This window comes from Notothenia coriiceps, unplaced genomic scaffold, assembly GCF_000735185.1.
Source record: "Notothenia coriiceps isolate Sejong01 unplaced genomic scaffold, NC01 NC01_scaffold00000339, whole genome shotgun sequence".
NCBI lineage: Eukaryota > Metazoa > Chordata > Actinopteri > Perciformes > Nototheniidae > Notothenia > Notothenia coriiceps.
In genome coordinates this window covers 1772493-1789364 of record NW_011333040.1, presented here as the reverse complement: position 1 = coordinate 1789364, position 16872 = coordinate 1772493, and the positions used below count along the sequence as shown (strand labels likewise).

General features: G+C 42.2%; 1 protein-coding gene across 2 annotated transcripts in view; it reads right to left on the bottom strand.

The window, feature by feature from the left end:
- Window positions 1–1100: 1100 nt before the first annotated feature.
- Window positions 1101–16872, bottom strand: part of LOC104942209 (collagen alpha-1(XXVIII) chain-like) — a 29604-nt gene continuing 13832 nt past the window's right edge. The window contains exons 15-35 of one of the 2 annotated variants that reach the window (XM_010767410.1): window positions 12836–12904; window positions 12180–12248; window positions 11359–11427; window positions 11158–11226; window positions 11002–11073; window positions 10355–10423; window positions 10168–10239; window positions 9962–10030; window positions 9202–9270; window positions 8764–8832; window positions 8003–8071; window positions 7594–7662; window positions 6560–6628; window positions 6381–6449; window positions 6208–6288; window positions 6020–6055; window positions 5698–5734; window positions 4983–5540; window positions 4143–4471; window positions 3883–4069; window positions 1101–2265 (exon numbers count right to left, since the gene is read on the bottom strand). In XM_010767410.1, the coding sequence (XP_010765712.1) occupies window positions 2075–2265; window positions 3883–4069; window positions 4143–4471; window positions 4983–5540; window positions 5698–5734; window positions 6020–6055; window positions 6208–6288; window positions 6381–6449; window positions 6560–6628; window positions 7594–7662; window positions 8003–8071; window positions 8764–8832; window positions 9202–9270; window positions 9962–10030; window positions 10168–10239; window positions 10355–10423; window positions 11002–11073; window positions 11158–11226; window positions 11359–11427; window positions 12180–12248; window positions 12836–12904 (2391 nt within the window). In that variant the 3' untranslated portion in view covers window positions 1101–2074. Of the gene's footprint in view, window positions 2266–3882; window positions 4073–4142; window positions 4472–4982; window positions 5541–5697; window positions 5735–6019; window positions 6056–6207; window positions 6289–6380; window positions 6450–6559; window positions 6629–7593; window positions 7663–8002; window positions 8072–8763; window positions 8833–9201; window positions 9271–9961; window positions 10031–10167; window positions 10240–10354; window positions 10424–11001; window positions 11074–11157; window positions 11227–11358; window positions 11428–12179; window positions 12249–12835; window positions 12905–16872 lie in introns of both variants that reach the window. The other variant, XM_010767417.1, reaches the window with a different exon arrangement.

The following is a 16872-nucleotide window of genomic DNA, read 5'->3' as shown; positions in this document are numbered from 1 at the left end:
CCCACACACACACACACACACACACACACACACACACACACACACACACACACACACACACACACACACCTGTCCTCCAATCAGCATGAATCTTGCTTTTCCCTGTGGGGATTCCAGCTGTTTGCTTGTGTGCGTTTGTGTGTATGTTTCTCTGTGACTTTGTGTGTGTGTTGCTCTGCAGTTAAACCTTTTAAAACAAACCTCAATCAATCAATAATGTGAGTGCTGAAAATATTTACTATTAAAAATAAATGGTGTCAATTTCCTTACAGACATACATTTGAGAACAAAATGGTAGAAAGGCAATCACTGATGTGTCTGGATCAATGGGATCTTCTATTGTTGAGTCTTGTTTCTGTGGCCTGATAAAGTGTGAGGAGTGTATAGAGTTAGGTAACATTTCTCCCGTGGGCAGCACTAAAGATAGATCATACTACACCACTTGTCAAGGAGTGTCTAACGGGTAATTTAAGCAGAAGGGGAGAGCAGATTGTCTGATGGGTAGAGAAACGTTTTCTTCTATTGATTTTTGTAAAATATTTAGGGACTGTATGTAAATGATCGGGGTAAACCCTATGTTGCTGATGAAGACATATTTCATCTCTTTGCTGTCAAATGCATTGTGTCCACCATTATCTATTTGTTCTACTGCATTAATCTAAACCTTTCTGCATAGAATATATGCCGTTAGTGTTGGGTTCATTGTAAAATGCCTGTGATTTTCTGCATTGGTGTAATGTAATGTTTCATTGTAGCTGGTAAACAATAATGATTTTCCGTCCTTGGTTGGACATTTAAGATGAATACGATAATGGTAAGATCTCATTCCAAACACTCCAATTTAGTTTAACCGGATTAATAATATACTTACAATCAGGGTCTTGGTTGGTTACAATTTGGCTGATCGTCAAATTGTCCATGAACTGAAAATGCATGCACAGAACTGATCGGATTATAAAAATATCAGACATTGAACAGCCACAATCAACAGGTCTCGTATCAATAAACAGAATAGTAAAACAATTGGAATACACTTGGATACAGTCTTACTTTTTATATAACTTATGTTAAATGTATTTCAAATAATTTTCATACGATCCTTTAATATGAATGTGAGCTTTCGCACATACTGTATCAGTTTGGATCAGATTTATTTAGAATGTTTGACATCAAATGTTGAACATGTAACAGTACAATATGGATGTATACAGTACAGATGGGTAATATAGTGACACACCAACAATGGAAGTACAGTCATAGTATGTTGTACTGTGGTAACACTTCAGTGACATGAGCATGTGTTACCCAGTAGAGGGCAGTGTGTGTATGTGTGTGTGTGTGTGTGTGTGTGTGTGTGTGTGTGTGTGTGTGTGTGGTGTGTGTATGTGAGTCCGTTGATCAGTTTACTGCTTTAACAAATATAAGCAGTAATAAGTACAAAAATCACATTTTAATTCAACAAACAAAACACATTCAAATGCACAGTTATTCCATGAAGTTACAGAGCATCAGTCATTTATATAAAAGGACAACATACATGTTATTGATATAAGTAATGAGAGGCTTCATTTGTGTGTTATTGGCTCTTGCGGTTATGCACTAAAAAGGACCTACATTTAATTTTTGGAGTAAAGAAATGAACGGCTACACTATTGTGGCACATTGATTTCTGGTAGCAGAGGATTTACTGGTCAGTCATTTTTTTCACAATCTTTGCAGCCCTCACAAACATGATCATGTCCGAGAGGTGTGGGGATCCCTGGAAAAAGAACACACACAGTGAAGCTCATCTGTATTCCTGAGTAGGAGCGCTGGACTATCTCCTGCGTTAGATGCTGAGATAAAAAAAAAAAAATGGAGGTATCTGTCAAAATGGGATCTCTTTCACTATAATTACAGGAAGATGATTTTACAATGAGTTAAACAGGAAGAGGCCCACAGACGTAACAGGGATATAGAACGTCAGTGTAAATGCAGAAACTACACAACCCCATGAAAAATAGCTGGTGTTAGCTGCCTCTCCTACAGCAGATGTTTGGCAGATGTTAACATTGAAGGGATGAGTCACCAGATATCAGGCGATGATCACACACGTCCTCTTGCACTCGTCCTCCGTGTCAAAGCGGTTCTTGTTGCCGTTGCAGCCTCCGTACCAGAACTGAGCGCAGGCGTTGGCCTGCTTGTCGTAGTACCAGCGGATGTTGTAGTCTCGACACGTGCCCTGGTCCAGAACCAGGCCGCAGCGAGGGTCCAGCGGCACTCTCTCTGCAGGAAGACGAGCAGAGTCTAGCAAATCATCCTCACTGCATCAAAAATAATTGGCCTCTCTGCTCCTCACCTGTAGACCTCATTACTGAGCGTCAATCAGAAAGCACTTATCATAACCGCAGTCCCCTGCTACCACATGCATCATGGGCAGATCAGGCACAGACATGCCCCCCCCTCTCACCTATTGTCCTGTATTTTTAAACATTCATATTTCTTGTCTCGAGTATTTTCTCACAGTGGTTTTCTTCAAGACAATAACCTTATAGCTTGAGGTTCATAAAACGAGCTCATAAATCTGAACATATTAAAACACACCGCCGTTGGGCAGAGAAAGAACACCCATCACACAAACACTGACGGCTTTCCCATTAGTCATCGCGCGTTTCTTTAGTAATGTGTGATTATCAGGGAGTAACTGAAAAGTGTACATATGACCCTGATAACAATAAAGCAGAAATTCCTAATGGGTTTTATAGATGCAATTACTAATAAAATGCCCTGTTGAAATCATCCAGAAGACTGTCAATCACGTTTTATAATTGGAAAGAATTAAGTTATTTAATTGAGCCAGAACTCATGGTCAATTATTCCTTATTCTTCGTGCAAAAAGATGAGCTTACCTGAAGTCTGGGTGTTAGTTATATCTCAGTCTCTGTGTCAGGAGGAGCATGTTGAACGGCAGCTCAAAGTTATCTGAACCAATGATTCAGGGGTGCCAACACTTTTTCAGCTTGGGAGCTACTTTTAAAATGACCAAGCCCAAAAGATCTACCTACAGGGCCGCCCCTGCCCAATCTTTGCGGCGAGCGGGGAGGGGTGCTAGTGGACTAAACAGCGCCGTCATCAACTGCATGAACCCGTATGGCACAATACAACTCAGACTGGCTCACCTGTATGTCAATCAAGTGGCAAATGTCATAGTAAGGATGGATGATAGGCTAACTTTAAAAAAAAGAAAATTATAATTTATTTTTTCAATGCCATGCGATCTACCCACACTACCTTTGCGATCGACGTAATGGGCACCCCTGATTCAGAGGAACGCCAAAGAAAATCTCTCCTCACTTGGAAATGAGTTCCAGTTCTCTGATTTTCCAGTTGACTGCATCACGAACAGCCAGGTTTTTTAGTCTAGTTGAACCTTTGAGTACCAGTGAAATCCATTTTCTTCAGTCTCATGCAAACAAAACAAAAAAAGTAGAAATGTTTTTCTATTAGAAAAACAGTGACAATGAACTAATCTCCTTATAATCAGTGTAACATGTAGTACCTTAGAAATGCAGTAGGGATAGGGGTTTGAATTCAACCACAGGTGCGGTTTATATTCAATCAAATGTTTGTCTCAGGAATGATGCAGTTAAAAACAATCACGCTATGATTATAACACATCGCTTGTTTGATTATAATTAAAGCTAAAGGAATGATTTATTGTATTCCTGCTGCCTGAGGAGTCAACAACAGGAAGTTTCTTCACCTCTTTTCATTTGTTGATGGTGTTTTTCTGTAATTACAAATAATTGTTTTGGAGCGCTCTCTTTTGTGCACAGGTATGTTAGTGTGTCATGTCTCTGCGTGCACTGGCTGTGCGAGAGAATGATGGAAAAGCATCTGTACCTTTGGGGAGAGCTGGCTTTACGCGCTCTATGGACACACCCGAGGACGATGTGGTTATTCTTGAGGAAGAAGATGATGAAGATGAGGAGGAGCCTCTCGTACTGGAGGATTCCTCTCCCTCTGAGGTGTTGCGGTTAAATGTGTCCCCGCGCTCGTTTCCAGTCAACACATACTGACTTCCTCCTCCCTGAGAGGGACAAAACCGGTGTTAACAGCTTCATAATGTTAATTACATATAATTATAGATGTATGTTCCTTACACGTCCTGTGCTGGATCCTGTGCTGGACCCTGTGCTGGACCCTGTGCTGGACCCTGTGCTGGACCCTGTGCTGGACCCTGTGCTGGACCCTGTGCTGCCCTGCTGTTTGGAGTCTACCTGGACCCCTGTGTTGGTGCCAGTGTTACGGCCGCCTTGAACCTGCTGCTCAATGGAAGGCTTGAAGGCATATCCTCCAACGGCGTAATTCCCGTTGTTTCCGTTCCTGTATCCGTTGTTCCCAGGGCCGTTGTAGCCATTTGTTATTCTGTTATATATCAGGGCTCCATTCTCGTCCTCACAGAACTGGCTGACCAACTTGGATTCCAGCGCTAAGACAAAGACAGAGAGAGAGGAGAGGTCAGAGATACAGGAAGTGTTGTCTCGACATATTCTACACCTATTGGGATATAACAGCAGCATGGTTCTGGGGAGGGATCTGTTGGTAAGTCCACCATTTAAGTCCAGATCAAAATATCTCAACAGCTATTGGATGGATTGCCAGTATATATTTTGTACAGACATTCCTCTTTAGAACTAGGATGTGGTTTTGCACGATTTGTTTTCAGAATATCGGATGGGGCCACTATGATCTCTTGGTACAGGAAACTGGTTTTAAGCCTGGGTTATACATTATATCCAAGATTTCTAAGTAACACAAGGGGAACTTTTGCGTCACACTTGGGCAGATTAAATCTCATAAAATAATTAAAACTATCTTAAGCATTTGGGTACTGGCATTTTTACCAGCATATACACAAATACCATTGAATGCATTAAGCTCATATCCTTCAAATTGAGGAATATAACACTGACACACCCTCAAAGACACATTTCTCTAACCTGGCAAAGTGTTGAAGTCGTCGATGAGGAACATGTGCTCGGTGTCGGGGTCCGAGGCGATCAGATTGAGCTCTCTCATGAATTCGGCCTGTGTTGGGTCTGAGGTGTTTACAATCCCCAGAGCGAACATCTCGATATTGGCGGCGTGAGCTTCTCGTACGGCCAGATCCAGCTTCACCGGCTCCCGCTTGTCCGTCTGCCCGTCAGTGATCACGATGGCCACTTTGCTGACCCCCACACGGGAGCTGTAGAACGCGTCCTGGGTGGCTTTACGGATGGCTGTCCCGGTGTAAGTGCCCTCTCCCATGTACGGGATGTTCCTGATGGCCTGCTTGATGTCCTGCTTGGTGTTGTAGCGGGCCAGGTTGAACACCAGCTTCACCTCCAGGCTGTACAGCACCAGGCCGATCCTGGTGGCGTTGCGGCCCACCGTGACGCGGTCCACCAGCGCCGCCACAAAGTCCTTGATGATCTCAAAGTTATCCGGGCCCACGCTCTCTGAGCTGTCGATGACAAACACCAGCTCCATGGGCCTCTCCTTACACTTGATCCCACATCCTGGAAGCACATCAACATATGAGATCATGGAGGAAGAGTTTACGCTGTGGAATCGGAGCTAATGATTTACAGATAAGATCAAACAGTGGCTTAGATTCAGAAACGTAATCTGTGCGGCTAGTCAATATGGAGAAGTGAGAAATATAAGTGACTTTACCACAGATCTCTTTGATCATCCGAATGATGTCGTCCCTCTGAAACAAATACACCAACGCAGTTTGAGTGTAGGAATAAAAATAAACTGAAACTCAGTGTTCGAGTCATTCACCCTTTACTTTTGTAAGAATAGCAATATTATTAACACTTAATACTTCAGTTTACCATAAAAATCTAATTTGAACACGCAATGTTTTCAGTTGAAAGAAAGGGTATGACAAAAATGCATCTAATCTAACTAACACTGTCACAATACTCCCAAAGAGGCGTAACCGTACTAACATTATGTTACTGGAGAAAGCATAGAAAAAATAGAGACTCACAGTGAGGCCGGCTTCACCTTTGACACCAGAGCGGCCCTGAGAGGACACAAAACGTAGTTATAATACTCTCACATTTGCTTAGTTTCCACACATTTTAAATTCCATTTACGACACAAAAGGCTAAGAGCATAATTATCGCAAAGCAATCAGAGTAAATGGACATATTGATGATATTGAGGGTCACTCACAGGCTGCCCTGCGTTTCCAGGGTCTCCCAGCTCTCCTTTGATTCCCTTCAGCCCCCTCTCCCCTCCAGATCCTCGGTCACCCTGTCACACATTAGGAAGCATAATATCAGCAGTCAGAACATATAAGTGCATAGAAGCCCACATCAGTGCTCCTGGACCACATGGTGACTCACTTTAGCTCCAGGAAAGCCTTCTCCAGGCAGCCCCCTCGGGCCTGTCACACCCTGGGACCCCTGCTCCCCCTGAAACAAACACATGAGTTACCTTCTCTGTGTGCATGGTAGTTAGAGACCTCTCAGATTAACATTAGAAATACATTGATTTCTATTTGTAAGGATAAACAATAGCTTACCTTTGGTCCCTGAACTCCTTGTCCTTGTGGCCCTGTCGGCCCTGAGGGGCCAGGCCGCCCAGCGTTACCCTGCAGGACAGAGGATACATTGAGGGTCCTATTGGAATGGACTTCATTCAATTTTCCTTATTTTATACAATTTCTATTAACATTCGACCACATATACCCAACTTGTATTAGGCCCCATTGACCTCTGTGTCTGAAAAGCTTGGTTAGGCAACATATTCTTTCAAAAATACCCCCAGCTTTCTATGAGAAAATGACCCTGCATGTCACCTAATGCATTGCCTCAGTACACATTTACCTAAAGAGTAAATTGTCTCAACAGCTAGTTTCACAATAGGTATAACAAACATTTTAACTTAGGTTCTTAATCTGTCGTCAAATGACATTTGAGCTTGCTTTAGTTGCATGCAAGCAACAGTCCAGATTTAGCTGTTTTGTAATAAAAAGGCACATTTTCTTTCTTTATAAATACAACTTGAACTTGCTAGAGCGTGTTAGAGGCCACACCAGCGATGTATCACACATGTGTAACCACTAATTCCTCTTTCTTGAACAAATGTAGAACTCATTTGTGTGTTGGTTCCGATTCCCCAGATTTCAGCTGACTAGGCCTGCTTCTCATCACACACACATGTCTGTGGAGATTCACGCTCTGCATTAATATGTCAGAGTGCTGCGGGAGAATCATGATAAATGCCCTGAACAAATGAACTGTCAGCTGTAGAATATATAAGACCCCTGTGTTTTGGAAGTTTTTTTTCAATCTGGAACGCTTTGACTACAAATATTCTCTGAAGACGTAATCCTTCAGAGAATATGACTCAATTTACCCAGTTGGTTGTCAAATACAATCACAGCAGGCTCTCTGCATAAGCTAACACACTGCAATGTTGGTCTTGACTCACTTTGGCAGAAACAGAATACAAACAGTATTGTATGAGTTTTAAAAAGGTGGATGTGAAGTTCAATTGGAAATCATTTTAATTAAAAAAACTGTCAAATCTGAAAAGTAGAAATTGCTGTGGTACCGGAGGTCCTTGGATGCCCTCGCCCAGAGGTCCTGGCAAACCTGGCAACCCTCGGTAACCGACATCCCCCTGCAGGAGAGAAAACACAGTGAAGATATGTGTAACACTTACAACACAGCAATTTAAAATCCATCAACAAATTAACTCCTGTGCTGTGCGAAATATTTCCCTTTAATTAGTTTTCTCAAACAAATGACCACATCCTTCACTGGGATGATACTTTCACTCCAAGAACGTTCAAATTGATCTTTGGCAATTGCTTTTCACTGCAGAGGTACATTTTGCCAAAGTATTAGCACAATATATTACACTGCGTATTGTCCTCCTAAAGAACCATTTGTTTCATAAAAGGCTAATACATCACAATTTCCCCTTAGTCCCAAACTTGCACTAACTTTACAAACATCACCTTTGGTCCAGGGATGCCCAGTCCTTCCTGTCCGGGTTCTCCTGTGAGTCCAGGCAGACCAGGAGGGCCCTATAACATGGAGGTAGAATACAATCTTAAGACAGGCTTACATTGAAAATGCGAAATTGAAAGATTACTTTGAAGTTTTAGCATTTCCACGGACACCTTGAGAGATGGTGAAATTATTAAAGGAATAGTAATTTCGATAGGAAACTTGCATAGTCTACGGGACGCTCCAGGCAAGTAATAATTAAGTGTCAAATTGCGTAAACTGTTGTCTTTACATTTCAGTTTAGATTAAAGATAAAATGGATAACTTGTGTGAGCTTTAGGCACTGATTTCGTTGCATATGGAAAGAGCACAGCCAACTGTTTCTGCCTGTTGGAATCCGTATGCTAAGCTAAGATTCAGTTGGCTTCATTTTTGGTATCAATCTCATTGGCAATATAGTGATACATAAATATGCCTAATTCCAAAGATGTTGAAGTATCCCTTTAACTCTCTTCCCCAGTGAGTCATTCCAGTGCTTTGTATTTGCCCCATGTGTCTGCTTTTTATGGTCTAAATTAAGGAGAATGTACATGAGGGTCAGCTACCATAACTTTTGGCAATAAACGTTAATATATGTCTGGAACTGATAAGTAGATTAAGGGAGGGAAAAGAAAGATGTATGGCTGACTTAATGTAATGTGATGACTGATGGATGAACAGATTTATGAGTGGACGAATGGGAATGTCAGTGTGTATTTCAGCTCCTCACCGAGGGGCCGGGGAAGCCCTCTCCTTTGGGGCCGAATGGACCTGAAGGGCCAGAGTCTCCACGGTCCCCCTGCAGAACAAATCATTCATTCATCCAGGATACAAAGTGATTTACAGATCCGTGTTCAAAGAAGAGGAAGGAATGTGGAGGTGAATGGGCACATGTGCTATCTGCTGCTGTATAGTGAGTAAGTGTTGTGCAATACATCAAAACAGGGAAAGGTTAAATCTACGAAGTACGCTTTAACATTGAGTTCAGCACGACAGGAAATCACCCCCTTTGTTCTGCCTGGATGCTGCTCAGCGATTACATTTACGTTATAATTGATCATTCCCCAGATGTGGAGTTTAGCTATGACATCATGCTTTAAGTGTTTGTGGTCATCCCATATTAACAAACACATTGTGTTTTGGAGCAGATGTTTACACTGAGTGTTACCTTTGGACCAGGAAGTCCGTAGCCAGTCTCACCGAGCGGACCAGGAGGACCACTCGAGCCAACATCACCCTGGAACAGACGTTACACATTCTTATTGAATTCAAATACTGGATCGTTTTCTCAATTACATAATTGTATCATCTAGAGAGCTACAGTTACTGTACCTTGGCAGATTGAGATTTTAATGGAGTTTAGCAAGAGTAACACGTGATTGTTTAAGACCGAATAAATATGACTTTGTAAACATTTAAAAGTTGGTACGAGCTTTGCACTTGGTGTCTGGCCGCACTATATTTGATTATGATGGATTTGTTTGTATCATGCACTCGCACAAGGATACACTAATACGGAGAGTAACCTAAACAAAACTCAGCGAAGAAGAAAAACAAGATCTAATAAAAAAAAGCAGGTTTACCTGGCCTCAAAGACATATAATGCGTTTGGGTGCCAAACATTTAATACACACATAAATCTATCTGTGTTTTTACAAGAAAACCACTATTACAAATACAAAATTGTCACGGATGGCGAGAGGTCTTTCAAATTGATTTGAAACTGCTTTAATATTTCACATTTAAATCGCTTAAACTACAGAGGAATGACTAATGCCAGTGTTATTTTGGTGAGGTGATGACCATCCTGGCCAAAAGAGGGAATGATATATAAAAAGCTCCTGAAACATTTGAACTGAGTTTTAACACAAATATAATCACTCAAAAGCTTCCACAGTTTCTATTGTCACTGCAGTAGGTTGTGTTACCTTTGGCCCAGAGACGAAACGTCCTGGGGGCCCGGCTGAGCCCCCCCTGCCCTGCGCCCCTGGTTCTCCCTGATGAAGATTAATGCAAATCGTCAATTATCTTCTGCCATCATTCCTTTACATGTATACCCTTCCAAGAGGCCAAGGAAAGGGTCTCAATGCAAATGTTAAAATAATGATGGCTAATGAAGCTAACAGCTCCTCACCTTTGGTCCTGAGGGCCCAGCGATGCCGGGGGGGCCGTGCAGGCCCCGGATTCCTCTCTGGCCTTGGTCGCCCTGAAACACCACATTTGGGAATACACTCACTAATATGATAGCTGTGACTGTACTTATTATATGCAGGTCAGCAAAGTCCAAGGGCAAGAAATGCAAAAAAATCACTTTATTTTACCTTCTCACCCTGGGTGCCAATTCCAGCGACCCCCTCTAACCCCCTGAGGCCTGTGGGTCCTGGCTCTCCCTGAACACACACACAGGTTTGATTTTGGAGAAAAACAGATACAGAACATACATTTCAGAAGTGTGCTTCTACATTGGTGGCTAAAGCGATATTGGTGGGATCAATAAGGCAACAAGTGAAATGATAAGACTGGAATCATTTCCTACAGGGTCGATAATAATGTAAATTACATAATTCTCCATCGGCTACACAGCTTCCTGCTGTTTTGAGAGTATTGAATTGCATACATGTACAGGAAACAATCCATCATGCAGTGTGAAGACAAGAGGAAGAAAGTTACTTGCAAGACTTGAGGAAAATGGTTAGAAAATATCTTGTTAAAACCAAAAGTTGTATTCAATAATGTTATATGTTGTGTTATAGTGAACTATAAGCCTAATGCTTATAAGTAGGCTTCCTTTGATTCTAAAGCTTGTAATAAATGTCCAGATGGTTTATTTCTTTGTGTTATTTGTATTTTAATTATCTTATAAAAATGAAGTTGCTACCTTGTGTCTCTTTTTCTAAATAATGTCATCCGGTTGGCGGTGGATATATTATTGATGCATGTGACATTATAAGGAACAAACTTGACCTACCTTCTGTCCCGGGGCTCCGTCCTCCCCTGGCAGGCCGGGCAGACCGGACAGCCCCGTAGACCCCGGCTCACCCTGGAGAAAGAACCACGGCTGCGTGTCAGGGTGTGAACCAGAACGTTAGGGTTGTAGTTGCTGTTGATGTGCTCTGTGACTCACCTTCGCTCCAGGGTCTCCGGCCCCTCTCTCTCCTGGGCCGCCAACCTCGCCCGGCAACCCCTGGTCCCCCTGTGAGACAACACGGCAGTGGATCTTATTATAGCTCCTATCTTAGGCTGAATACTACTCTTTTATGTTCACAGGGGCTTTAATGGTGCAGATTTAGCATCCAACTGAACCACAGTGTTATCAAAGACAAACCTTGGATCCAGCAAAGCCCTCTCCTGCGGGGCCTCTGCTCCCCAATGGGCCCCTCGGTCCTTCCACACCCTGTAAGGATCAATGGATGCAGTTATACAAAAAAGCCAGATCAAATAAAAACGAACACCAAGTTATAATTGGATGGAAGGAACTGTGCAAATATGATGGTTGTAAATACAAAATATCTTGGTTCTTTGTAGTCGTCCTCCCCTTGAAGATAGTTTAAGTGGAGCTCATTATAAACTATTTTGTATCAAACTAATGATTATTTTCATCATGGAATAATCTCCATTATTCGCTTGAATGTTCCCTCACAAATTGTGTCTCACTGACAGTCCAAACCTTTGAGAAGCATTAATGGTTTTTGTAGGAAAAATAACTTAACGATATTTATGAATGATAATCTAAAACGTTGTTGTTATAGACAACGTTTTTAAGCTATCAGTAAAATATACAGTATTTCCCTCTGAATTGTATTAGAAAGAAAAGTAAAAGTGTCAAGAAAAAGACTCAAGTAACATAGTACCTCAAAATTGTACCTAAGTACAGTACTTGAGTAAAGTATACGCAGTTCCACTTCTGACAGCCCTGAACTTGTTTTATCATATTAGGGAAACGGCCACAGCTGTTCCTCCAAAACACGAACAGTTGTGCAACTTATGCGACCTTTACGAACCCTAGGCTACATTCTTACATTTAATTCATATTTATTCATCCGCCCCCTTTCCCAACATTTTTCTTCAGTCTCTAAAACAAACAAAAAATGTAATTGATGAAAAGCATGGCACACACTAACTGTATAGCAGTTGGGAGTCACTTGCCTTCTCGCCCTGTATGCCAACTCCTGGGAGGCCGAGTGGCCCTGGAAGACCCGGGGGGCCGAAGTCCCCCTGCAGGGTCGGATCAGAAGGTTAATGATGACACCAGCTGGTAGTGTTGATAGTATTAGCATGCATCAAATGTCACGTTCATGATTTACAGCATGGGGAAAGCACACAAGACATAAACATTCTGCAGTCACATCTTTTCACACGCATAACCTGATGATATTTGCATGTCTTTTCAAGCATCACAAATAACATAGAGAAAAGCCTGTAGCTTCACCACGAGGCCTGCGGTAAAACTGTCAGCACCATCGGATGCAGGAAAACATTTAAAAAGACACACCTTCTTTCCGGGGTTTCACCAATAGTTTAACGTCACATTCCAGTGACATAAGGGGAGTTATATCACTTTAAAACACATTTTAAATCAATTCATGTCATCCTAGCAACGTCTGAGAGCGAACACCTTTCTGTGCACAGCTGCTCTCCTCCTACACTGTCCAGCCTCCAACCCTGATTCATCACCTGTAGCATGTGACCTCATATATAACTCACTGTTATCTGCCAACTCGCAGCTTTCACCACAGCCGGACTCTGTCTTTATCTCCGTGCCCCTGTGAAGGCGTCTTATTTACAGCCACTCTGTGCTCTACCTTGTCTCCTTTGAGTCCGACGCCCGGCTGTCCTCGGAGCCCCCGCGGCCCGTCCAAGCCTCGCCCGCCCTGTGAACACACAAGTTATTGCAATTTAGCTTATGAAATGGCAGGTATTATAAAGCTATAGGGCTGTACAATTACTCCAAATTCTATTTAAATCACAGTTAGTACAATATTTGTTAAAGGCTAAATATGTGTTAATATATAATTTTCAGGCCGCCACATAGCTCTGTTAGTAGAGCAGGCAGGTCATAAATAGTGTCAAGCATCCCTTTTATTCACTTTCAAATCTATCTCTCTCATAGAGTGTTGCAGGAATCAGTCCTAAAACCCCAAAATGAGTCGTTTCCTGTTTTCTCGTCTCAAATTATTTTGCATGTGTTTTATGTCTGAAAAAGGTGTGAGGTTAACACAAGTATTGTCTTCGTTTCCCCCCCCCCCCCTGAACATGTATTGCGTGTGCCAGGTGTGATCCATGTGGGGGGATGGGCACATAAGGGGGGGGGAACACATCTGGAGTGTGTGTGTGTGTGTGTGTGTGTGTGTGTGTGTGTGTGTGTGTGTGTGTGTGTGTGTGTGTGGTGTAGTAGTAGTTGTTAGTAGTAACGTAACGTACGTGTGTGTGTGTGTGTGTGTGTGTGTGTGTGTGTGTGTGTGTGTGTGTGTGTGTGTGTGTGTGTGTGTGTGTGTGTGTGTGTGTGTGTGTGTGTGTGTATCTGATCTGGATGGTTACTAATTCCTTTTCTTTATGGCGGACATTTTTGACCGGGAACACCATGGGTGTTACAAAGTTGACTAAATCATCCAAAATTCAATGAAAGTGGTGATCAGCCATTTTATATGTTCAAATGTCTACTGTGAAGGATATCATAAAGCCTTAATGCAATCGAATGTAAAACAAAAAAGTTATGATTGATGAAAGTAGTAAATCGGTCAGATTTAACCCGAAGACAACGGGAGGGTTAAGAGATTATTACATTTTGTTCTACGACATAAAATACATCAGTAAATCCCCCACTCGTGAATATCCAAAGCTTATATGTGTTTTAAAAGTGGCTAAATGATACCACTTAGCGTTGAATATTAGCCGCTGTTAGCTTGGCGGCCATAGATTACATTATGAAGGATATTGGGAAGGCCAAAAGAAAATCTCATATTCACTTTTCTCAAATAATCTGATGCCCAGTACATATAGTTACACAACACATTATAGAAGCCAAATGTGCGTTCTGATTGATGTTTGGGTAAAACATTCCTCTTTTAAATTCCTCCTTGTGTTGACGTCTTCATGTCAAGCTTCGGCTGCGGTTGATGGACAGCCCTGTTTACAGACTCAGTATCACACGGACACATTTCCCTGTCAGACGCTTCTGGCACGCAGTGTGAGTAAATGTTTCTGCACACTGCAACCACAGAAAGCAACACAAAGCCCTTCAAAGCCTCTGTGAGTTATCACAAGCCTCACATCTGACTTCAGAGACCCCTTCGCCCCCAAAATGGGTTTTTTCTTGTTGGTTGACTGTCTTTAGATGTTTGACATTCATAAACGGATGTTGAAGCTATTCTTATGCAATACAGTGGTGCTTTGAGCTAAATGCTTATAACAGCATGCTTTAGATTCCGATGTTGACTCCCTAAAGACTACAACACCCAGATGGGAGTGCCTTTGCTGGAGGTAGCAATGCACGCTACATGGAGCTATGTAAAAGTCCTTGCCTGTAAATGAAGTTGGATTGATTGGCAAAGTATGCGATGGACTTTCTTTTCAATTTTCGGAAAATGAGGCAGTTATCCAAATATTAGCTTCATGCATAAATATAGAATATATTGTTCATGTTTTCCTATGTGTGTATTTGCTCCAATACCTATGTATATATGGAAACAGTCGAGTACAATTCATGGAAGTTGCGTCAGTACAAGGAATATAAATATAAATGTAAAAATACATAATCTTTGATGTCTCCTAGAAATGTTCCCGCCCCCTGGCCTATCACGTACAATGTGTTGAAGCGCCAGCCAATACATTTGGAGTGCGGGATTTCAGCCTCTGCAGACCATTTACCTGCACACAAACATATATAACACAGTACAGGAAAGGGGAAACCCCAAAAAGCATAATAGGGGCTCTTGAATACACACTTATTGCATATTGCTGGAGGGGGTCTGGGATTATATTTTATTGCCAACAACTGCTTCTCTGTAAGGCACATGACAATAAAAAAGAACGCTCGTTGTTAGAATGAGCTCATCTTACTGTTCCAGATGACATGATGCTTTTATGTCTACCAAGGTGTTTTCCTGCAGGTGCAGTCAAACTTTTATATGACAGTCGTAGCACGCAGCACATATGGTTGGACTTCCCAAAGCTATAAGATCATGTGACAAGACATGTCATTTTATTATACAGCCATAGCTATTTAGCGTTTGCTAACTTTAGCCACGATAAGCTACTTGTCATATTTCACCCAAGAGTGTTGAATTAGTAACGGTGTGTTTTTCTTCTAATGACTTAAGATTTCAGATGTATGAGGAAGAATCTGCTTTACTTAACATATGGTCTCACTCAGAGCAACCCGATACAACATTTAAAAAAGGGAATAATGTAATTTGCATTGCAGCGTTAAGTAAGGGATAATGTGCTGCGACGCGGTCATTATGGGGAAAAGAACACCGACAGGCTGATCAGGAGCCCGACGCGAAGCGGAGGGATCTAGATCGGCATGATCCCTTACTTATAGAGAGCCGCAGTGACGCGTCGTAAAACCCGGAAGTAAGTTAGCATTTTTAGCACTTCCGGTTCCTTCCTCAAAAAGCAATGCATTTTTTCCATAGGGTTTTGGAAAATAGCTCGAAATAAGGTCTGTGGTTGACACAAATTTAAGAGGTAATTGACGTTTTGTTCTACGACATTAAATACATCAGCAGTGACCCCACTGGGGATTTGAAAAACGATGGTTGTTACCGAGTGGCTGAATAGGACTACAGAAATTGTCGAGGCCGTTGTACGTCATTACGCCGAACACGTAAACACTCCCGCTAAGTTTGTTTTCCCCTGTGTTCTGCTTGAAAGCAAGTACATGCATATCTTTAGTATCTGTATATCTATATCTGACCATTAGAATCTGTATTTTTGAAATTGTCTTTTTTAACACCGTAGTTTTACAAATTATAGAATAATTAATTACCAGCATTTTCCAATTTTACTCGGCAGTTCGTTTCGTTAGCTAACGTTAGCTAAAGCTAGCGCTACTAGTTAGCTACGCAATGGTTTGTTACTTTGCAGGGCGTCCTTCCTCCTCATCCCGCTTTGTTTATAGGTAGATCGAAACCTGTTAAACGAAAAGGAACCAGGAAAAATAGAAAAAGAAACACAAAACATCGAGGTCGAAAACACAAATATTGACGGTACGAATTGTCAAGACAACTTACTGTTACTAACTACTCTGCAACTGCAATTAAATGCATACTACAAATACTGCGTCGACAAAAACCTACCCTGCTAAAATGGGTTTTATGTGAAACCTCTGTTATCTCCCTAATTTTAACGTTAAAAAGTACAAATTACAATTTACACTCACACTTTTATCGTCGTGTCAAGGTTGAGTATAATAGTCCGGATGTTACAAAAACTATGGGATTATACTGGTCCCTTGGCAGTTCACGGTGAGTCAACCGCGCTCCGTCGTCCCGGGCGGCCCGCTTATAGAGCCCCGCCTCGGACGTACGGAGGCCGCTGCCCGGGGGTAACCCAGCGGGCTGGCAGGGCCCGGGCCCCTCGGGGAACGGGATGTCGGGGGGACTTTCGAGGCGGGAACCTACATAAGTAATGAGAAATGAATACCAACGTCCAGAAAAGCGTCGCGGTAGAGATTTTGGCCGCTATGTCAGTGATTGTGTGTAATAAATGTGTAAGTGGCACTGTACCTGTTTTTACATTGTACGTCGGAATGAGGTACCGTGCTTAGGTCTGAGAGGAACCCTTTGTAACCGGACCTTTGCTATCTTGCTAGTGCAAGGTACGCTTCTGGACACCG